Source organism: Aedes albopictus, chromosome 1 (assembly GCF_035046485.1).
Source record: "Aedes albopictus strain Foshan chromosome 1, AalbF5, whole genome shotgun sequence".
NCBI classification, from domain to species: domain Eukaryota; kingdom Metazoa; phylum Arthropoda; class Insecta; order Diptera; family Culicidae; genus Aedes; species Aedes albopictus.
Genome location: NC_085136.1, coordinates 325,724,764 through 325,747,516, shown reverse-complemented (window position 1 = coordinate 325,747,516; position 22,753 = coordinate 325,724,764). Strand labels below are relative to the sequence as shown.

The 22,753-nt window shown below is 45.0% G+C and overlaps 4 protein-coding genes and 1 long non-coding RNA gene across 6 annotated transcripts in view; 3 read left to right on the top strand and 2 right to left on the bottom strand.

The window, feature by feature from the left end:
• The window catches only part of LOC109402928 (uncharacterized), an 82,529-nt gene extending 77,553 nt beyond the window's left edge, over positions 1-4,976 (bottom strand). For both annotated transcript variants that reach the window (XM_062847260.1, XM_062847261.1), the window contains exons 1-2: positions 4,254-4,976; positions 2,953-3,535 (exon numbers count right to left, since the gene is read on the bottom strand). In XM_062847260.1, coding sequence (XP_062703244.1) covers positions 2,953-3,268 — 316 coding nt within the window. In that variant the 5' untranslated portion in view covers positions 3,269-3,535; positions 4,254-4,976. The remainder of the gene's footprint in view (positions 1-2,952; positions 3,536-4,253) is intronic.
• A 5,612-nt stretch (positions 4,977-10,588) lies between these two features.
• LOC134287755 (uncharacterized) lies at positions 10,589-11,238 on the top strand. Its single transcript, XR_009997515.1, has 4 exons — positions 10,589-10,842; positions 10,900-10,983; positions 11,044-11,106; positions 11,164-11,238. It is a non-coding gene; the product is annotated as an uncharacterized LOC134287755 (long non-coding RNA).
• Positions 11,239-14,194: 2,956 nt separating this feature from the next.
• On the top strand, positions 14,195-15,687 carry LOC115253753 (zinc finger protein OZF). Its single transcript, XM_062847259.1, has one exon. It carries the CDS (start codon positions 14,425-14,427, stop codon positions 15,685-15,687), a length of 1,263 nt encoding a protein of 420 aa, XP_062703243.1. The 5' UTR covers positions 14,195-14,424.
• Positions 15,632-16,421, top strand: LOC115264192 (uncharacterized). Its single transcript, XM_029867652.2, has one exon. It carries the CDS (start codon positions 15,765-15,767, stop codon positions 16,407-16,409), a length of 645 nt encoding a protein of 214 aa, XP_029723512.2. The 5' UTR covers positions 15,632-15,764; the 3' UTR covers positions 16,410-16,421.
• Positions 16,398-22,753, bottom strand: part of LOC115264191 (chaoptin) — a 75,341-nt gene continuing 68,985 nt past the window's right edge. Inside the window, exons 3-5 of the mRNA XM_029867651.2 lie at positions 20,853-20,997; positions 20,689-20,781; positions 16,398-20,626 (exon numbers count right to left, since the gene is read on the bottom strand). Of these exons, the coding sequence (XP_029723511.2) occupies positions 16,892-20,626; positions 20,689-20,781; positions 20,853-20,997 (3,973 nt within the window). The 3' untranslated portion in view covers positions 16,398-16,891. The remainder of the gene's footprint in view (positions 20,627-20,688; positions 20,782-20,852; positions 20,998-22,753) is intronic.

The window sequence follows — 22,753 nt, the reverse complement described above, 5'->3', positions numbered from 1 at the left end:
ATTGACAAATTCTCACTAATTATTTAACAGTTCCTTCCGGCAGTCGAAATCGTAAATTTTCTGATCCAAATTTGTCAGATTTCCACTTACAAATTCCATGGTAATTTCAGAAGGTTTGGATGGGAATCCTCTTGGTTATATATGGAATGTTTCAGCGCACTTTGAAGGTGTATCAATGCTTCTCAGGGGATTTCAGGAGGCTTACGAAGAGGTTTCCGTGGAATTCAAGGGACTCATAGCGACTTAGAGAGCCTTTAAGAAAGTTGCGGAAAAGTTCCAGAGGCGTTTCAAGACGTTTTAGGGAGCTTAAAGTGATTTAAGGGGGCTTTTAAAGGAGTTATGCGAGGTTTTAGATAGTTTCAGGAGGTTCCAGAAGGATTTGGAAGTGGTTTCCGAAGGTTGCAGAATGGTGTTTAGAGAAGCTTTCAGACATTACAAGGCGTTTTAGGGGGTTTTAGGTGGTTATAATGCGTATCACGAATTTTGGAAGTGGTTTCCGCAGGTTTCTGGACACTTTAAAAACGTTTCAGTGAGGTTTCATGATCAAGGCATTTCAAGACATATCACGGGGATTTTCGGGAGCTTTCAAGTGCATTCCAAAGAGGTTACGAGACGTTCCAAGGCGTTTCAAGTGGATCGGGTAGTTTCCGAACCCTTTTGAATCCTTCTTAAAACCCCTGAAACCTGGAATAATTTAAAACTAACTGGAAACTCCCTGAACGTTTTTAAAAACTCCTGAAATCAACTGAAACTTTCTAAAACCGCCTGATAAGTCCCTGACAAACTCTCAAGTCCCATGGAACCCCCTATAACGCTCATGAAACTCCCAGCGACGTTCCTGAAAACAACTATAACGCCCTTGGAACCCAATTAAAGTCCCTGAAACCCTCTTAAACGGCTCCCTTGGAATGCCCTTGGAGCCCCGTGATATTCCCAGGAACTCTCTTGGACCTGAAATCCCCTAGAGCTCCTGCAATCTTCTGATACCTCTGGATCCCACCAAAAACCTCATTAAGCACCGTGAAGCTGCCTGAAATACCCTGGAACGCACCTAAAACCCTATGTAATCTTATAATCCCTCTAATCCCCAGAAACATCCTGAGATCTTCCGCGACCCCTTGAGCATCCCTGAAACGTATCTGAAAACTTCAAAATGTAAGTGTAGAATTATAAATACCGTTTCCCCTCGTGGGCTTCAACAGCACTTCAAGCAAATCAACGAGGTTTATTTTTAACTTAAACTTTTGCAAACTCTATTGACATGTTTTATTTTGATGATACGTTCCATTTCGCTTCGTTCCATGCGCAGAATTACGATTGAACCATTTTTAGTTTGAACGTTTACAGGTGAAACAATCAGCAGGGGTAAACATTAGATTAAATACACGTTAATAAAAACCAACAAAAAACTCCTAAAGACCCCTGGAAATACCTGTAAATCCCAAATTGCCCATGAAACTCTATGAAATTCCCCTTTAACTTCCTGAAACCCGCTTGAGCACTCCTGGAACGCCCCGGTAACCTTTCTGTAGCAATTTGAAATTCTCTGGATCCTCACTGATACCTCCTAAAACTCTCTGAGACCCTTGGATCACCCCTGTAACGACTCTAACATTCCTGGAACACACATGAAACCCCCTAAAAACACTTGGATCGCTCCTGAAATTCTACTGAACACTTTAGGTTGCCCATCAAACCCCTTGAAACCCCATGAAATCAGCTAAAACCCCCGAAACTCCCTGGAATACCCCTGAAATCCTATGGAACGCCACCGATACGCCCCTGAAACCCTTAACGCCTTCGTCGCTCATTTCCCGTAAACTCATCAAAGCTTCATCTTAGATGAATTCTCCAACTGCTCTGAATACAATTGAATTCCTTTTAGGTAACTTTACCTAGAAAATAATAATTTTAAACAATGTCAAAGTGTGAAAGACATCCTCCCAGTTCTTGTAACAATGGTGCGACTTTGATATTTGAGGTCGGTTTGGCAGCAAAGCCTATTTCGTACAATTAATTTCTTAAACTTAATTTTAGAACTATGAAGTTTTCATGCCATCGGTACAATATTTTTGATAACTTTTTTAAAGAAAAATATGTATTTTTCTGTAACAATATCGTGGCACTCATGAGTGCACAACTTCATCAGCCGATTACATTGAGCGAGAACTATTTAAATATGATTTACAATTAAATTTTCAGATACTGTTCAACAATTGTCAAATTACCGTAAACTGGGGTGTAGTTGATCAGTGGGGTGAACCTGATCACCCACAGATATTGACTTTCAAGGACGTTATCATCCCATTTTAATGTTACGTCATTGGATTAGGAATGATTAAAATATAATTGTTAGTTCTTTGAAAGTCGACATCCGCGAGTAATTGAGTGATCAGGTTCACCCCACTGATCAACTACACCCCAGTTTACGGTACCATAGTTACCGATTTGGCCGCTAGGTGACGCTAAAACTGTTTTTAACTTGACCCCAAACAAGGAAGAAAAGTTCTTCACAAGTTAAATAGCATTATTTTGATTCATCAATTAGTTGGTGAATTAGTCGCTAAGTAGCATTAGTTGTCAAGATTCCCTGCATTCTATCGGAAATTGCAGCAACTCTATCTGGAATAATCCACTGAACATGTTTGAGCAAAAGCAGCCTCGGAATGTAAGCTGTGGTAGGGTTCTAATAATACCCCAGAATTGTTTTCTACGCAGTCAAAATTCGCTTCTAAATCAATAGTGTCCTCTATTGATATCGACGCGTAGCCTAATTTTCGACCCATTGATATATAAAAACAAATCATTATACATTTCACTGTTTCTGACTTCATTAATTTCTTGCTCTTAGTGTGTTTTGAAGACATTTGCGTTTTGCAATGTAAACATTCTTTTCTGCTCGAGTTAGATATATTAAATAATAGTTATGCATGTAAAAAATCAAATATTTACCATCTTGCTTAGCTGCGTCACAGCATTCCGCTATCAAGAGCAAGGCCAAAAAAGTTTGAACAATCAACCTATACAGTAACGTTTTGCTCCTACTACTGCTGCTGCCATAGCAGTATTGTACTGGTGCGCTAACTAAATGATATCCTTTTGTGTGCTGCTGTTGCGATGACGACGACTTGGATGATGATGCAGGAATGTTGTTGAAATAATCACGACAGTTGGAAACGAAAGCTTGCTTGCGCGAAACGTTTAACAGTTTGATCCTTGACTCGACTTGACGCTGAATTTCGCTTGGTTGCCTGAACATGCTGTGCATTTTAGAAATGGGAAAAACCTAAGAGCTGCTCGCAGTGGTTTTTTGTTTTTTTTTTTTTAATATTGTGTCGTGGACTTTGTTTTTTTTGTGTTTACTTGTTTTGTTTTTTTTTTCGTTTAGACTTTTTTTGGATTAGCGGTAGCCAGTTTCCGGCTGCCTTGGTTGTATTCTTGATTTCTTTTAGCTATTAATATCAATTAAATTATTTGTTTAAGTTACTCATATCACCATGTTTTGTGTAGGTATTTCTATGTGTGAGGATTCGATCTGGAAGGAGAGAGATTGAAAAAAAGAGATATTAAAGCAATCAGCTTCAATTATTTCCAATTGTGATGCGATTGTGTCAGGCTTCTTCTTTGGCGTCGTGCTCGCAGTCGCATTCATGGCTCATTTTTCGGTGGACACCGCCACTGCGTCTTGCATGCTATCGAGGGAGTGAGTAATTATGCTGTTGATAGACGACCGAAACATGGATGAAATCAATATTCTCTTCATGCTTGTTTTTTCGTCTCTCTCGCTCAAGGATCGTTATTAAGGACAATTATTCAAAACTTTTTTCCCTTGAATTGACGCACCACCACCGAAAGAAGTGGAATAAACAAGAGATAATAATTATTGATACCAGTCACGAAAAAATGCAACACACAGCACTATGAGCATTCTGCCCCAATAAGCGAGCAAGTGTGCTACCGATAGAAGAATTAAATATCCTACTTCTCGATACACATAGGAGCATTTTCACTTTGCAATCTGTAATGGTAAGGGTGAGCCACTACCGCTCGCTGCTCAGACACTCGGGAAAAGGCTCCAGAACAAAAAAAAGAACTGTGCAATTTGGAAAATTCCACCAAGTTGAATGTAAAATCCTCTCGATGCGTAATTCTTATCCTTCAATCGCAGCAGGCTTATCTCACATCACCGCCGAACCCGATAAGTGCGATCCGGAACTCGCACGCCAAACATTATCTTGTATCCAAAAACTTACTTAAAGCTCCTCCCCGAACTAAACAGCCGCCATTGTTAATTTTTATATTAGTATTGATTTTTCCACCTCGGATTCCTGCCTGCGAGGATTCAGTAAATCGTTCACTACTTTGTGCACCGTCACTGCACCGAAATTACACATATTTTTCAATTCACCTATCTGCTTTCACGAATTTTCACACTTTTTCACACTTTTCGGCCCTTTTTCACCCAAAAACGGGCTACATTTTCTTCAGCAAAGCAGAGGTGCTTCTGCTTCTGCTGCTGTCTTCGCTTTCTGCTTCTGCTTCCACTACTACTACTACTACCAGGGCTGCTGCTGTTGCCTCTGTTTCTGCTGCTGCTGCTGCGACGATGGGCTCTTTTTTCCTCTTCGGAGCAGAAGAACAAAAAAAAATCATTCGACAGGGGAGAGGAGATTTTTTCACTAGCTACGCACGGCTCGCCTACTGTGATGCTGCACTTTTTCACCCGCGTGCTCACGTTACCACTGAACATGATGCATCTTCGCACGACTGTTGGCTAATCGAACACTTTTGACCGCAACCGAACCGCGATTTTCCTGCTTTGCGGAAATTTTCCGGGCAGGAGCTACCCTTTTTCACTTCAGTTTTTTTTTTTTTTGCTCAGTCTTGCTTGAGCCAGTGCAGCTCACATTTCTCGCTTCTCGGGGAAAGTGCTACCACTCTCGGCTGCAATGTTTTCACGTCTGATAGGATGGATGTAAAATTTTCTCCCGATAGCCGCGCCGCTGCTGGTTGGAGGGCTCGAACGTGGAGGTGTGTGCGTAACTGCGCTGGCATCGATTCTCGCCTCGGCAGGGTGAAAGAGAACGCAACGGCACAACAGTAAACATTTTTCTCTGCGATCGGTGCAGGGTGATTCAATGAGTGGAAGTCGATGTCGACTACTTTTGTTGACTGTTTTACGTTTCTTATTTGATGGAAAAGGGCTATTCTCTCCTCTTGATTTAAACACTAGTTTTAAATACGCTCAATTTTTCAAAGTAAGCACTTATTGCTCCTTGAAGTAGATTGGTAGGTACGAAAGTGGCCTCGAGTTAACGATGGAGTCGCTGAGCACATCTTTACTTGCGCCAATTATTTTCAGTGTGCCACCGGGTATTGAATTGTGCCTCAGTGTGCCCCGAAGTGCCACTGCTTGATGATTCAGATTTTGCTTGGTAACTACCAAGACAACCAACTGTTTGTTTTCATTTTGCAGGTCAAATGCACATGGTTGCCTAGTTTTTTCACCCAAACTCAAGTGTCAAAATTGTGCCTCGGAGTGCCTCGGTGTGCCACACAGCGTATAGGACGGTGTGCTTGGCACCTCTTGGCACAATGTTCCAAGCGACTAGCCCCTTGATTCTGTCTCTACCAGTAGCATACGAAGTGTCCCATCACCCGGCTTGCCACCGAAAGACAGTGATGCCAGCGCGCTTTTAACCGACCGGATCATGCATTCTAATGCGATGAAACGAGTAATACGTTGATCCCTTGGTTCGTCATGCTGAGGTGATGGTGGCTTGACCGTTGCTTGACCGACACTTCGAAAAGGTTTCCAAAGTGCTCGAACCAGCGTTTCTGCTAGTGCTAGATTCACGAAAATCGTAACATTCATCTTAGTCTCACAAAGACGACGTGAGACATCGTAGAGGAGACGAATGTGCCTTCGTCGGCAAGGAAATCCGCCCACGCTTTTTGTATTTCTCGAGAGCCGAATAGCGCTGACAAACTACGGCTTTTGCTCCTTTGCCTTTGGCGCACTCAAATCGATACCGATCTGGCTTTATTGTTGCTGTTCTTTTTTGTGCTGTGATTGTTAAGAGTTTATTCTTGCCTAGTTTGGGTAGTGGCTACGGTTAGGATAGCTCAGATCAATCTTCAGCACAAAAGAACAGCAGCGATCAATCTTTGTAGACTTATGCAAAATGGTACAGCCCAAGTGGCGTTAGTCCAAGAACCTTACTTTCGTAAGGGGAATTTCTATCTAGGAAACCTTGTGAATCCGGTGTTTGCTACTTTCAGTAAAAATGAAATGGCAAACTCACGTGTCATGCCTCGAGCATGTGTGCTTGTCAACAACGCAATCGTTGCTACACTCATCTCTGAACTAACTACCAGAGATGTATGTGCTATCACAATCGATGTATCTGTTGGAAACCTCAACAGAAAATACGTTTATTGTTCGGTTTATTTACCGCATGATGAACCGTCCCCTACGGATGCTTTCAAGCAAGTCATTGTATACTGCACTTCAAAAAGCCTTCCGCTAATTGTTGGTAGTGATGCTAATGCTCACCATATAATCTGGGGCAGCTCAGACATCAATTTGAGAGGCTCCAGTTTTATGGAATACTTAAGTAGTACAGATCTTGGATTACTTAACATAGGCAACCGCCCAACCTTCATGGTATCTGGTAGAGAGGAAGTGTTAGACATAACGCTTTGCTCTTGCAGAATTAGTCATGAGCTGACCAATTGGCATGTGTCAGATGAAGAATCTTTATCTGACCATCGCTACATCTTGTTTGAACATGTGAATGTTACTTCGCAAACTTTGCGTTTCAGGAATCCCCGGTCAACCAACTGGGATCTATTTACCGATTTGGTTGCAGCCAAGTTTCATGGATAGTCACCATCAATTGACACTCCAAGTGATTTAGATGATGCCGTTGATACTACAACGGCCTTCATCATGGAAGCTTTTGAAGAAGCCTGCCCTCTGCGGTCTGTGAAGACCACAAGAGGAACCCCTTGGTGGAACTCCCATCTGGCGAAGCTCAGGAAACAATGTAGAAAGAGTTGGAACAGACGACGTTCGGCTGGATCAGAGGCTTTCAGGTCGGCTCGCAAGGCCTACCAGAAAGCTCTTCGGTCTGCTGAACGGTCCGGCTGGAAAAACCTTTGTACAAATGTTTCCAGTCTGAGTGAAGCCAGTCGATTGAACAAAATCCTTGCTAAATCTAAGGATTTTCAAGTGAACGAACTTCGTTTGCCTAATGGTGATTTCACTTCCTCTGATGAGGAAGTTTTGGAATGTTTATTCAGTACACACTTCCCCGGATGTGTGGATATTACATCTTCGGATGAACCTGATGTCTTTTCTTGTGGTTATGATTCTTTACCTTCGGCTCGGAGTATCATAACTTTAGAATCGATTGAATGGGTACTTAATAGCTTTGCTCCTTTCAAATCTCCTGGGGCAGATGGGATTTATCCTATTTTGTTTCAGAAAGGATTTGATCATTTCAAACATGTTTTGAAACAACTACTTGTTTGTAGTTTTGCTACAGGATATATTCCCAAATCCTGGCGGGATATTACTGTGCAGTTTATTCCGAAAGTGGGTCGCGCGTCGTATGAAGAAGCAAAGAGTTTCAGACCTATCAGTTTGACCTCTTTTCTTTTGAAATGCTTAGAACGCATAGTCGATCATCACATCTGTGATGTTCATCTGGCCAATGTGCCTCTTACCAATCTGGAAAGTCCACTGTGACTCTTTTACACAAAGTTGTTTACGATATCGAGAAGGCATTCGCTGAAAATCAATCATGCTTGGGTGTTTTCTTAGATATCGAGGGTGCCTTTGACAACGTGCCTTTCGATGCCATGTTGTAAGCCGCACGGGGTCATGGTATATCTCAAATGATTTCCAATTGGATTCACCAAATGCTCGAAAACCGACATTGCGTCAAGCGGCGATTAGGAAATTGAGTTTGTGGATGCCCCCAAGGGGGAGTCTTATCACCGCTTTTGTGGAATCTCGTAGCTACTTATGGTTTTGCCGACGACTACCTAACATTGTTCGTCGGTATGTGCATCAGCACCCTTTTCGACCTGATGCAAAACGCTCTTCAGGTAGTTGAGGGTTGGTGTCGCCAATATGGCCTTTCGGTAAATCCGAGTAAAACATCTATTGTTCTTTTCACGGAAAAGCGAAACCGTAATGGTGTTCGACCTTTACGTCTCTTCGATTCTGAAATCAATGTGACTGAACAGTTAAAGTACGTTGGAGTCATTCTTGATTCCAAGCTTTCCTGGACACCCGTGGACACCTCAGAAGAATCAAGAAAGCTTGTATGGCCTTCGGGCAATGCCGGCGAACCTTTGGTACAACTTGGGGTCTAAAACCCAAGTATACCAAATGGATTTACACAACTGTTGTTCGTCCAATATTGGCTTATGGATGTCTTGTGTGGTGGCAAAAGGGCGAAGTGAGAACGGTCCAATCAAAATTAGGCCATCTCCAAATGATGTGCTTAATGGCGATGTCTGGAGCGTTCTCTTCAACTCCTACGGCAGCGCTCGAAGTTCTCTTTGGCGTTGCCCCACTACACATTCATCTCAAACAAGAAGCACTTTCTTGCACTTACCGTCTATGGGTACTCGGTTTACTAGAGGAAACTCCTGTGAACCGCAGTTCAACACACACCTCGTTGTTTCCACGCCTCATTGACTAGTTGTGCCAATTTACTTTGCTGGGCTAGGGTTAATACATTCCAATTCGTATCCATTGTTTCGCGCTTAAAGTCGTTGCCGTTGAATCAGTTCTTAATCTATCATTTTCCGATTCAATAACGATGTTTAGGTTTCGAGAACAGTAGGTTGTTGGCCCAAGGCCCCCTAACCACAGTAGTGATGGGGCTGCCACCTTAGGTATAGCTTCTGGGGGAGGAGTATTTCATCAATGCCAGAACAGACGCTATTTGAGCCGCACCTTATTGGTGAACAGACGCCCAGGCTGCACTACCAGCTAAGCAGACAACTCTTAGCTGGCGGTCTTTGTCATCGCTTGACGCGTGGAAGCATGAGGTAGGGACTTGTTAGGACCAGAGCTATGTTGGACGCTCTTCTTGTCGACTCACCGTTTTGCAGCCCGTTATTCGAGAAGAGAGCATGAATTTCTTTTCAGAACGCGCCTTGGAAGACGTAGACACCTGGTTCAGACTTCCAGATCAAGCCGAGAACGCGTTCGTAAGCGGCCAATTTGTCGGTCCAAACTTTCTTGGCCGAATCTCGAACCATGGTAGAACGTAACTCGAGTTCGACTGCCAATTTCTAATGACGAAATCGGCCTTAGAACTGCTCTGTCAGTTACACTGGTTCTTGTTCGGTACCCACGGTGCACAGAGAACCGTCCACATATTGATGAATGATGCTTCGTAATTGTCTCCGTTGCCTGCGGAAACTCTTCAGCAACTCCTCGGCACTCCGATTCTCTACAAACTGGGCTGCAGCAGAAGGTGGGCAGGTGGGGCCAATAGTCGCGATGTCCATGACGAAGACCCCGGGAGCTCAGATGGATCATCCCACCACAAGAATAGCAATACCGACTGGTCCTCAGATCGAATAAAGATCAGATGGAACATATTGCAGATTTCAGCGTTGATGACCACCTCGAACTGACGAAATGAAGACAAACCCCCAATGGAAGTGGGGAGAGATCAACACAAGAAAAAGCGAGAAAAAAGAGGGGGAAAGTGGATGGAAGAAACCCAGCTTCCTCCGGACTCGCCCTACGTGCGTCTCCCTGGGCCTGGTATTGACTGATCCGTGTCTTCACGTTGTCATACAGGTTATGCTAGGCGACACTCAAAAGAGCTGAATCGAATTTCCGCCATGGGCCGGCTGTTCGGGATCTCCGCGTGGTTGTACTTCCACAGCAAGCCTGTCTGGAACCTCCGTCTGGACTCCGTTCGCACAGTACTTTCTTCCAGAATTTGTCGGGCACGTCGATCATCGTCGCATTCTATCATACACATTGTAGCGCCCGCACTTTCCATAGTAAAAAAAAAAACTTTTTCACGAGCTTGTGAAGCTCATGATCGGGCAAGCGGACGGAAATGTGGAACAGCTAATGAGCTGATCGCTCATGTGCTTCCGAAAACTACCCAGCCTAGCCTTGTTCTGCAGCTACCTTCGAGTTCTAGATGATCCGTCGTCGAGGAAGGCATAGGTCCTGTATTACCATTCCCGGGTAGCGACACTGGAAGAATCCATTCTTGCTGATTGATTGATATAGCTATATTATTGAGACTTTCAGCGATAGAATTGTTTGCATGAGATAACGATGAACGGTAACTGTGGATATAGTTGCCATCGGTTCGGTCGCTCGGGTTGTTTGAGGATCTCCCGGATGAAGAAGTGTGTGGTGACGATCCTCACGTTCTCTCCACAGTTGCTTGCCTTGCATGGGAACTTTCCGTGAGAACCCGAACATCGGCGACACAGGAATTGCTCTTGCGTCCTTCTTGCAGAATACCTACACGGGGTTCCGGCTTGTTCTCCTGACGATTGGCAGTAACATTTTCCACTTTTCTCCTTCTGTCACGAACGTCCCTCGTTACTGAGCACACCTTCCACTCATCGTAGCGGAAATGATTGACGTTTTTGGCTGACACATCAAACTTGCTGACGTGAGCGAGTGACAAAGACATGTAGGAGGAAAACAGAAACGAAAAGGTGCAATCTTTAACCACGATGCGAGTGATGAAATCCTAAATTGTTTATTTCAAGTGTTGCATTTATTGAATTTGTTATTTTCTATGCTTAACTCTAAATTTGTTATTCTACTTACTTCCTAAGGTAAAATTTGATAACCTATGCGCTAAATGACGTGAACTAAATCGAATTAATTTGCAGTTACATACAGCTAGGCTACATTGAATTTGCAGTAGCTGCAACCGTGTATCGAAACAAAATATGGATTCGTTATGATTTGATACGGTAATTTGGAAAAGCATATACTCAATGTACTATCTAATTAGCTTTAATTTAATAACCTAGACATTCCTACAAGCAATTATTCCAAAACACTTTCCGGGATAGAAGCTCGAGAAATTACAAAACGTAAGTTAGCCTATATTCCAATCACTTTTGGAAGTCTAAACTGTACTATTATTACAGGAAACTTTAACGTCGGAACCAATAAACCCGTTTAAAAGTTCGGAACCGTGTATTTCTCATTGCCCAAGCAACACCTTCATTTTCGATTTCTCTTGCTTGCCACTTTGTCCATCTGCTTCGCTGAAAAACGTCAATTCGCTGGCGGCTTTCACAATTTGATCCATGTAATTGCCAAACATAGTGGACATGTTACGCCTGAAGAGTGACCAGTTTAGCTTGAAGGTGGCTGGTAACTTATTCACCAACTCCTGAAGCAACAATGGATTGGAGATGATCGTGAAGACCCGCTGCTTGAAGGCGGTTACAAAGTTTTTTGCATGCCGATCAAGCTCTTCGAGTGTTCCGACTTGTTCGTTTGGGTTTCATTCTGGAATCTGATCATGATCGAATGTCTTATCCATCAACTGCTGCTGGAGGCTTTCCACACACTTATGGACCTCGCTCAGCTGCTCCATCAACGCCTCCAGTGTGGTAGGAGAAATAGAGAAATTCAACGCAGTCGGCAGCACTTGATGATCCGTCGAAAACGTTTTGTAGCCACCTAATGCAACGTCGCAGTCCATCACGATGGCCGTCTCGGTATCATGCACATCATTTTGAGCTTGCAGGTAAACCACCGACGAACCGACGTGACAGTGGTGATTCAAAACTGTCCCCCCCCCCCCCAAATTTAACGGTCAACCAGCGAAGCGAGCGAACGCTTCTGTCAAATCAGCGCAGACGCGAACCTCTTCCTATGTGAATACACGGGGGTTTGGAGTCAAGCTATCAAAACAACGCGAACCATTATAGAGGAGGCGGTAGTGTTCGGCTATTTTTCATCATGGCGTCGGGGGCAACAAATTTGAATTTATTTGTTCTAGCTGTCACGTCGGTTCGTCGGTGGGTAAACTAGCCGACGACGACGTGTCGGTATAAATGATGATGTGGCAGTCTACTATACGCACGGCGCAACTTTGTCCGTTGGCACCGGATCCTTATTGATGGATAACGATCGCATTTTGAACACTATCGATTCGTCCAAGCTGCTAGTCACTGGAACAACCTTGAAGATGGTGGCGGTCCGGGACTGAGACCCCACGGGGATCGTTTGTGATCCAGTGGTGCTACTCGTAGTCGGAACAAACTGGCTCCGTACTCAATCGAGCCACAACCCGCACAACCATAACGAGAGGTGTTTCCTCTGTCGACCAACTGTCGTTCATCATCCAGAGCTTTCTCCTCACGGCTGGCTGACAAGTCTTGAGTCATGGAGTTGTGCACTCTGTCTTCATACTCTCACCACAGAGAACAGACATCTATCTTTGATTTCTGCCTTGTGTAAAACTTTGTAACGGGCATATCAGAGTACGACAATATGCTCCCGTTGCGTGGCGCCAGCGTCCCATGGCTTACATTGTTGTGTTGTCATTTTTGTTTCCAGTGCTCGCCGTTTTTGGCCGTTTGGCGCTCGTGTCGCTTTGTGGGCTAGTGTATTTTAACAATAGAAATACACTAGAACGCCAATGGCGCTGTACTCAGTTTTAATTATTTTAATTATTTTAATAACTTTAGTTGTAATAATTGATTATGTTTAAGTGCCCATCTTGTAGAGGACCTTTTGTTTTGGTAAACAAAATTTATTTGATACTTATAGTACCGCTACTGACGCTGTAAGGGCGAGGCAAACTAGATGTTAGTCACACGAACAGGAGCGACATTGGATTTCTGTGGCTGGTTATTCTAATATTTTAACGATGAACACGGCCATCGTGGAGTCAAACCGACTTTATATGGGGCTGTCCATAAACCACGTGGTCATTTTTTTGGGACTTTTCAACCCCCCACCCCCCCCCCGCGTGAGGATTAGTCCATACAAAATTTTTTATTTGTCCATACAAAATGGTCATTGGCCGAACCCCCCCTCATGACCACGTGGTTTATGGACAGCCCCATATGTGGGGCATACACTTAAATCCTTTACGCACGAATTCGACGTATTTTTGTTCGAGCCTAAGCGTCTGTTCTCTGTGCTCTCACTGTATCCCAGGAAAATTGGCTTCTTTAGCGGTGTTGAGATAATTCCATATTCTGAATCTGCATGCGAAACTGAGCCGAAATCCAAATTTTCATGAATTTTGGAGCCCAGGAACCTATTTAAAAATCAATTTGAAGTTTGTATGGGAGCGGTTTGTCGAATCACCCCTCGTCGCATTTTGTACTGGGTGGAGCTGTCAAACAGTTACCCAGCTGTCAAAAGGTGATTTCAAAAAATCTCTTTGAAATTGATTTTAGGTACCAAAATAAAGTTCTAAAAATCTGAAAAAAATCATAGTGGCACAGAAAAAGGTGCTCTTTCGTATAAAATCAAAAAATTGATACATTTTTCTTAATTTTAAAACCCAATTGATCGTTCTAACCTCGCGTCCCATTTTCGTCTCTTTTCTTGAATGGAGGTATCAGGTATCAGTTAGTCAGCCACAGAGTCACGTTCTTCTCTTGCCTTTTTTACTTGGTTTACAAAACAGCTCCCCCGATACGAATCAGCGTAACTAATTAGATGGTTACTAAGTTGAGGATGGTTACTTATTCAAAATGATTGCGCTGTGCGGGCTATGAAATCAGTTACGGTTGTTCTTAGTGAATGTTCTATATGATGTCTATAAACAGAGATAGAACAGTAAGAAAAGTTGAACCCTTTTTAGGTGGTTTAATTAAACCGTATTCATTTGAATGTGCCACCTGCATCTGATTTCCATAGTTCGCAAAATTAACACAGTTTAGTCAAATTTAAAGTTTACTTAATACTATTCCTTCGATATATGGAAACTTTAAGATACTAAAAATAATATTTCGTTCTTAAATCATTTGAGTATTCCTAATCAACGCCATCTATCTTTGACAGCACAAACCCTGCAGTCGACATAGGCTGCATCGGTGATAACCAACACCCACACAACTAGTTGTGTGTAAGGATTCCTTTGTTCTTATTAGACTCACGAGTACAGTGGATGCTTCATGAATGAATAAAAAGCTGAGCAACAAAAATATGAATGATTCTCCGAGAATATTCTAGCGTATATTTCGTCTTTCCCATTGATAAAGCCCCTGATTGTCAAAATTTATTTTGGTTTCGTCACTTTATTATTGTGATAATTAATTTTCATTGTTTAGGAAAAAGATCGAATTAACTGGAAAATACTCATTTAATAATGCAGTGATCAGTGTAAGATCGTGATTCAACTAGCAGCTAACAGTGCACAATTGCAGGCAATCAACCGGATGACCTCGCCACCGCCACCGAAAGAATGCACCATCTGTCGGAAGCCGCTGAAGAGCCGCTCCAGTCGGCATTATCACGAACACTGCCGGAACCCGGAGCTGAAACCGTTCAAGTGTGACCACTGCGAGCGCACCTTCAGCACCAAATCGCACAAGACATTCCACGAAGAGACCCACTCGGGGCGACGACTGCAGTGCCCCCAGTGCGACAAGACCTACCAACACCAGCGCGATCTTGATCTTCACAAGAGGGAGCATAAGGCGGCGGAGTCGTCGTCGGCAGTGGCTGCGGCGGCTAAGTGCAACAGGTGCGCGGAGCAATTTGAATCGCAGCAGGCGCTTATTCAGCATAAACGAGCGCAGCATGTAGCGGCGAAGCGATTTAAATGTGATCAATGCGAGATGACCTTCGGCCTGAAAGGCAACCTCACCAAGCATGCCAAGATTATACACTCGAAGCAGAAGATGTTTAAATGCGATCAATGTGGGAAAGAGTTCTATCGGAACAATGCACTGAAGTTTCACATGCTCAATCATCGATCGAGAGAGTTTCAGTGCAAAACGTGCCAGAAAGAGTTTGTGGACGCGAGGAACCTGGAACGGCACCTGAAAACTCACGCGACTGATAAGGAGTACAGGTGCGACATCTGCGGAATTTCTAGCTCCCGAAAGGACAATATCTTAAGGCACGCCAAGAGTTTCCATCCGGAATGTGATATTAGTAAGGTCGTACTTAAGGGTGAAATCACCGATCAGCTGAATGCAATCAAAAAAGATGCCAAGCAAAGCAATAGATCGGTACCGAAGAAGACTGATGATGTGGTGCCAGCGGAGCCTCCAATCTCCAACAGAGTCAGCGTAATCAAGGTAGTGGGAAAACCAAAACCTCTCGCTCAACCTGAACCAGTTGTACCAACCGCAGCTCCCGAAGGCCTACCGAAGACTGAACCCCAGCCCAAAGCCCCTCCACCCAAGCTGGACCCCTTGGAAATCTACCGTAAAATTCTCAAACCGAGCAACGATGACGACGACACCAACCAGGAAGGCGACAATCGCGTCGATAACAATAAACCACCCTCGTCATCGAGCGATCGTCAGGTGAAAATAAACAACCCTTCGACGCAGGCGTCGTCGGCCGTATCCGTCAACAACAACAATACATCCACCGCCAGCACTAATAATTCTTCTATAAATAATTTCACTGAAGTTCATTGGCGAAAGCGCACCTCGCAGATCTACGCCACCACCAATTCGAATCGGTGAGAGCGTGCGCGCGTGTCCATCTAGGCAGACGCGATACCGTAGTGTTCGCCGCACTTATCTTCCCTTCATCGTTCACAATGGAAAACGCTGGCGGCGAACAAGTAGAGCATGAAATCAGCGAGTACATCGCCGCAAGCGATTGGAAGAAAGTGATCGACCTGGGTCAGGTGTTGCCGTTCAACAGCCGGGTGAAATACCTGTGGGTGTGGCCGCTGCAGGACGATCTCGAAAGGATACAGGAGGCTTTGGTGCGCTTTGGGATCTCGCGAGTGCTGAGCATAGGTTGCGGAACGGGTCTGCTGGAGTGGTTGATCACGGCCGCAACGGGAATCTCGGTAGCAGGCGTTGAAAAGGACGAACAGTGGTGGCGATCCAAGTATGCCACTAGAACGTACATCCCCATGGTGTTTGCCGAAGCGATGACGAACGTGGATGAGAGCCAAGGTCAACAGCAGACGACGTGGCAGGCCATGATGTTTTGTTATTTTAATAATGGTGCCGCTTTTCGCGAGTATGTGAAAAATTTCAACGGTCACTATGTGATCATTGCAGGGCCGATGGAGGGAAGAGGTGTTCACACGGATCCACTGCCGTTCGGAGCGAAGTTCCCGGCCGATCAGGACTGGGAAGTCGTGCATAGCATTCCGGTGGGTAGCGAAAATCTCAATCAGTTTGTGATTTATCAAAAACGATCAAATAAAGAAGCGATATATTTTTCCTAGAGGGCACATTTATTCACTGGTTTTTGTTTCATTTACGAACGAAAAAGTTGCATACAGAAACAAGGTGTTTTAGTGTGAGACAACGTAGCATTCGTATCAGCACCACACAAAAACATCAGCTGTGATCTGAGGTTCATCTTCTACGGAGCTATTTAACAACAAACACCCCGTTTGCCAAGTTCCGACGAAGACTGTTCCGTCGCGGCAAACGGGGCTATGGAGGTTCTCGACTTAGTGTTATCATAGATTTGAGCATTTTCGTGTTTTTTTTTTCTAAGTAATGACTTCCTGTCACACTCCTTAATATCCTGCAGGTCAGAAGATTTCCCAGACAGAGTGACAAGAGATTGGCAGTTTCTTCTTGTTCTACGATTAGGGCTTTAAAAATACAGAACATTGTACTTAGCAGTTATAAATAAATTAAGGGCTAAAAGAAAAATCTCAATCTTGAGGAGTTGGGGGATTCTGGGGTGAAACGGAGACTATCGATAGGCTTTGTCGTCCTGGTAGGCCATGTAGGGGTTCTGGCCTGAGTGTACCGAGTGCATAGACGCTGCTGAAAGTTGCGAAGGTGGTGGCATCATGTGCTGGTTTTGGTATTGATAGGGAATTCGTCCAATCGTCGAATAGTTGGGTCGAGGCTGTCCTTCCGGAGATGAGCTTTGCTTGTAGGGCAACGTGGCGTAATTCTGTCCATAGGGAGCAACCATCGGGTAGATCGGAGTTCCTTTGCCGCTCTTGTAGTTCACTTGCATGCCGTTAGGATGCATGGTTGACATTCCTATCGGAGGACCCCGATAGGTGTCGTTGTTCATCCTTACTCTGCAGATACATATGATCACCACCAGCAGGAAGATGAAAGCGATCACTCCACCGACAATTCCAATGATCAGCATATCATCGTTAGTGATCGGCATCGGTGGCTTCATCGGTGGCATCTTTGTCTTGGCCTTGGTCTTGGCTGTTGGCGCAACGCTCCAAATGATGTCCTGTTCAGTCGTTGGAGTCACCTTAGTAATAACCTGAGTATATCCAGACGTGTAGTTGGTGAACGAGATCGTTGAAGTTCTGGTTGTTGTCGTCGTTGTAGGCTTCTTCGACTCGCAGACTAATTCATTATCACCCACTTCGATCAACAGTCGTCCTCGAACTCCTTCTGGTGCAGCACACTTGACTCCGGCGATCTTGGCAGCCATGATCCATCTTCGGAAAGCTCGAGCTTGGCAGTCACATTGCACCGGATTTGCGTCCAGACCGGTGATCGTCAAGCTATTCTTGCGATCGTCCATAGAACTCAAGAAAGGTTGATTCAACGTTGTGATCTTCGACCCAGAAATATCCAAATCAATGTGCGAAGATCGCGGCAGCGGGAACAACAGAGCTGGCGGCAGTGACGTTACCGAAGTGTTTTTCAAACTGACACTCAAGAACTTGTTCCTGAGCCCAGCGAAGCTTCCAGAAGATAGGCTTTGCAACATCTTTCCATAAAGTCCCAAATGGTTCAACTTGGGGTGATCGATAACTTGGAGCTGATCCGACTCCAAAACCGAATCCTTCACTTCAATATCGATCGAAGCAAGTGACGGAAGCTCTTGCAGGATTCCTTGAACATCAATGTACCCTAGTTTGGCGAAATTGAAGGCCTCCAGCACCGCCAAGCTGTTCAACGGCTTGAAAGCATTCTTCTCCAACCGGGAGATCTCTCCAAGATCGCGGATCTTCAAAACCTTCAGCGCTTCAAGTGAATCGAACGCATGCGCCATGATCATCTTGATCGGATTCCTCGAAAGATCCAAGTAGCTCAACAAACCCAATTTAGGCCAAACCTGCTTCATGGCATCAATATTCTCCAAGCTATTCGACGAAAGGTCCAGCACTTCCAGCAAAGTAGTTTTCTCGAACACACGGTCGCCCACCGCGCTGATGTTGTTCATGGACAAGTTCAACATCTGCAAATACGGAGTTTCCAAGATTGGCAGTCGCTCGATTCCCGTTCCCGCCAAGTTGATCTTCCTAGCGGTTTTCGGTTGCTCCAGCAGCATTTTGATGGCCTGCTCGGACAGCGCGTTGAACGAAAAGTCGATGTGCTTGATGTTCACCATCACCATGTAGGTGTTCGTCGACGGGATATCCTTCAACTGATTGCTGCTCATGTCCAGCGTGTACAGGCTGTCGTACTGATCCTTCAGCGCATTGAACGGAATCGACTTAAACGAATTGTTCTTCAAAATTAAGTTTTCCACCTTCTGGATCCGGCTCTTGTCGAACAATCCCTCCGGAAGCTCCTGCAGCGGATTGTGACTCATATCCAACCGCTCCAAGCGCGTCAAACCCTCGAAGATCCGCTCCGTCAGTCGATCCAGCCTGTTCTGGCTCAAGTCGATAATCTGCAGCTGCGTCGAGTTGTGGAACGCCATATCGTTGACCAACTCGATGTGGTTATCGGCAAAGTACAACTCTCGCAGGTTCATATACCGGGCAAAGTCCAGCTGATCGATGGTGATCAGTTGATTTCCGCTGAGGTCGATCACCTCGAGGAAGTCCAGGGTGTTGGTCAGCTCGGGAGCAAACCGCTGGATGTTGTTGTGGGCGAGGACGATCTTCCGTAGCCGTGGGTGAATCCGGAAGGTGTTCGAGGCGAAGGCGGTGATTTCGTTCTCGGAGAGATCAAGGGTTTCCATCGCTGTTTCGCTGTTGAAAATGTCGGCCTTGAATTCCTTTAGGCTGTTTCCGCGGAGGTTCAGGGTTCTCAGATTGACGGTGTTGATAAATGATCGAGGTTTTATCGTGGCGATTTCATTATGCGAGAGGTCAACATTGAACAAGCTGTTCAGAGCCAGGAAGGTGTTCTCGTCAACGGATTTCAGGTGGTTGTGACTCAAGAGAACGATCCTCAACTCGGTATTGTTGTGGAATAGATCCGATTGCACACCCTTCAAACCGCAGTTGCTCATGTCGATCACCTGAAGTTTGTTCAGCGGGTAGATCATGGTGCGAGTAACCTGGGTTACGTGCTCGTTTCCACTCATGTTCAGATACAGGAGGTTGCTCAGTCCATGGAAGGCGTCAACCGCCAGATCGTCGATGCTGTTGGCACTGATGTCCAGGCGGCGTAGTTTGGGCAGAACGATCTTCCGGAAGGTTGAGATTTTGTTGTACGACATCTTGATCTCCATCAGCGTGTTGTCCAATCCAGCGAAGGTGTCTTCGTTGATCACTCCCAGACTGTTGCCGGAAATATCCAGGTAGATAAGCTTCCTGAACGAGGTGAAGCTGTTGGCTGGGAGCTCTCGGATGACGTTACGAGAGAGTGACAGATATCGAATGTTCTCCGGTTGGATCGACTTCAGGATGCTTGAGGACAGGGCAGCCACTCGGTTGAAGTCCAAATAAAGATTCGACAAACGGGGAAGTCTGCCTAAGGCGCTTCCTGGGATCAGCAAGATGTTATTGTCCCTCAAGATCAATGTCTGGAGGTTGTCTAGACCTTCGAAAGCATCGTCCTCAATTGTTCGTAGCGAGTTGAGACTGAGATCCAAGTATTTCAGCAAAGTTTGCTCCCGGAACGTCCCAGGTAAAACCGACGCGATCACATTGCGACTAATGTCCAAGATTTGAAGGTTCTTCAGCTGCTGCAAGTGCTTCGATTCCAGCTTGTCGATGTTGTTCAGAGAAAGATTCAGAACTTTGAGCGACTCGATCGAGTTCAAAGCAGCCGTCGGGAACTCTCCGATCAGGTTATCGGAGAGATCCAGTTTTTGGATCGAGTCAGCTCCCATGAAGGCACGTTCATCCACTACGCTGATCAAATTCCCTGCGAGAAGCAGCTCTTTCATCGAAGGTAGGCTTTGGAAGGCATTGGGTTTTAGTGTATGAATTCGATTGTACCGCAGGTCGATCCGTTCCAGTTTGTTCGAGAACTCGAAGGATTCAGCCGAAACGTTCTCGATCAGATTGTTGCGCAGGGAGATCAACCTCAGCGCCGGAAGATCCTTGAAGGACGTGGCCGGAACATCGGACAGCTTGTTGCCGTCCAGTTGAATGTCCTGCAGCTTGCGGCAACCCACGAAGATTCCTTCGTCCAAGGCCATCAGCTGGTTTCGGGACAGGTCCAGGAGCTTGACGTTCTTCAGGGTTTGCAACTCCGTGGTCGAAAAGATCGGGTTCAGGTTATCTCCGAGCAGGTTGTTGGCCAAACGCAATTCGGTGATGTGTTCCTGGGAGGGGGAAAAAAGGTCGTTATAGGACTTGTTACGGAACGTGAAGATAAAGAACTTACCCCAACACCGGAGAAAGCCTTATCCGGAAGTGATCGTATAGCATTGTTCGAAAAGTCTAGTCGCCTAATGGCAGCATTCAGCATCGAGAGGTCCTGTGAATGAATGGAAAGTCATCAGATCATTCGAATTGGAAATCATAAGAATGGCACTGAAGCTAAATTACCGGAATAGCGGAGAGTCCACTGCTTTTGTGCGAGAGAGAAATGACCGGCAGGCCGGCCGGGAAGCCACCCGTTAGTGCAGTTCGTTCGCAGTCCACGGCGATGAATCCATACTGGCTATTGTTTCCAACTGCTTCGATGTTGCATCTAGAAATGGCGCAGTGAATGGCGCAAAGCAGCGAGAAAAGAGAAAATTGAGCCCAATTAGACTAGATCGTTGAATGGTTGTTGGTTGGTTCGATGGATGGATGGGTGGATGGGTGGATGAATGGATGCTGAACGTGAACGCCATGATGATGATGATGGTTATGATTTGCAAACGCCAACGACCAGTGATTGAATATTTCGTCAGAAAGCAGCACCAAAGTCGATCGAGTGATCGGTCTATTCAAACTGGAACAATTATGTGATTATGAGCGGGTCAATGAACGACTCTGCCGGACTTCGGCGGATAATTACAGAGCATAATTCGGTAAATTGCGGTAATGGAAATGGGCAACGAGACTTGCCCGTGCAGAGTTTACCAGATCAGTAGGAAACGATGTCATTGATGCAATGAAGATCAAGATCTTGAGACACAGTTGAACCGATCGTAAATATTCTCCAAATAAAGTGTGAACTTCGACAATACCATGTCAATAACCTTCATCCGCTCATAACCAATCGCCACAAAATCCGACCTTCAATCAGACGCAGCGAACGATCGGATAAATGCCTACCTCCGAAGTCACGCTAGTTTTACGGCTACGGTGAAGCCTAGTCGAACCTTTTTACCACCACCGCAGGCACCCTTGATGATGTTTGATCGATTTTGAACGCGCGGATTTGGAACTGTTTTGCGCTTCTGATACCTGTACGATTGGACACCCGATGAAGCCTTGCAGCGCTTTAGCGCTGCCGCGCCGCGATTAGCGTTGACAATGACTTTGTACCGTGAAACCCTTTCGCCGGAGAGAAGATACTGACTGAGGTACAAGGAACGGCATGCTGCCAAAAAAACTAGGCAATCAAATCAATCTTAATTGGACGGCAGGTCATAAACAAAGCCGTGCGTTCGAAGAAGGTAACCTGTTGAATGGAAATGGGAGGTTTCCGGCTGGCGGAGGATGCGCAGCGAACTTCAATGGTTTGCATAGGGGGGAATATTGGTTTCACTTGAATTGAGGTTGAACGTGAAATTTCTTACGCGTTGCAAATTGCCATTTTTGGGAAAAAATTATACATGCAATGGTATGGTATGAGAGTGCAGTCATCATCTTCATTTTCAATGCGAAGTTCAACCTCGAATGGAACGAATCCTGCATCACACTCTGAATGCCATATGACCTTCTTCATAGTTCTTCCTTCAATGCATTCTCGTTATGGTTGCCATTTTTTCATCTGCATTTTTGTGAATCATATGAAGACCGACGGGGCGGCGCCTGCTGGTGACATGTATGATAGATTTCTAGCAATATCCTTCACGAAGATATACTTGAAAAATGATTTCCGAGAATAATTTCTGAGCCGGACACCTTGGCGGAAGTGCTCGGATTCTTGATGCATTTGAAGGAAATGAAACTGGTGTACAATTCTCAACAAACACGGAAGTTCTACATGAAGGTCAACGCTTTCCGCGAAAGGATTTGAACCACAAGCCAAAATATGCAGGAATAAATATAGGCTTTTTGCCTGGTGCACTTGACGTGATTGAAAGGTAAAAGCAGCACTTTGAGGAACACCTAAACAGCATGGAAAATGAAAGCTCAAGTGATCAAGGAAGCAAAGTGTAGTCGATTACAAAATGTACCATCAACTAAGATTTAGATTGCTCAAGAGCCAAATGAAGTGGTGAGCTCATTTTGTGTTTGTGAACCTCCAAGAACTCTTCGGATCCACCTACATTTTGGTTGTCTCAGACTAA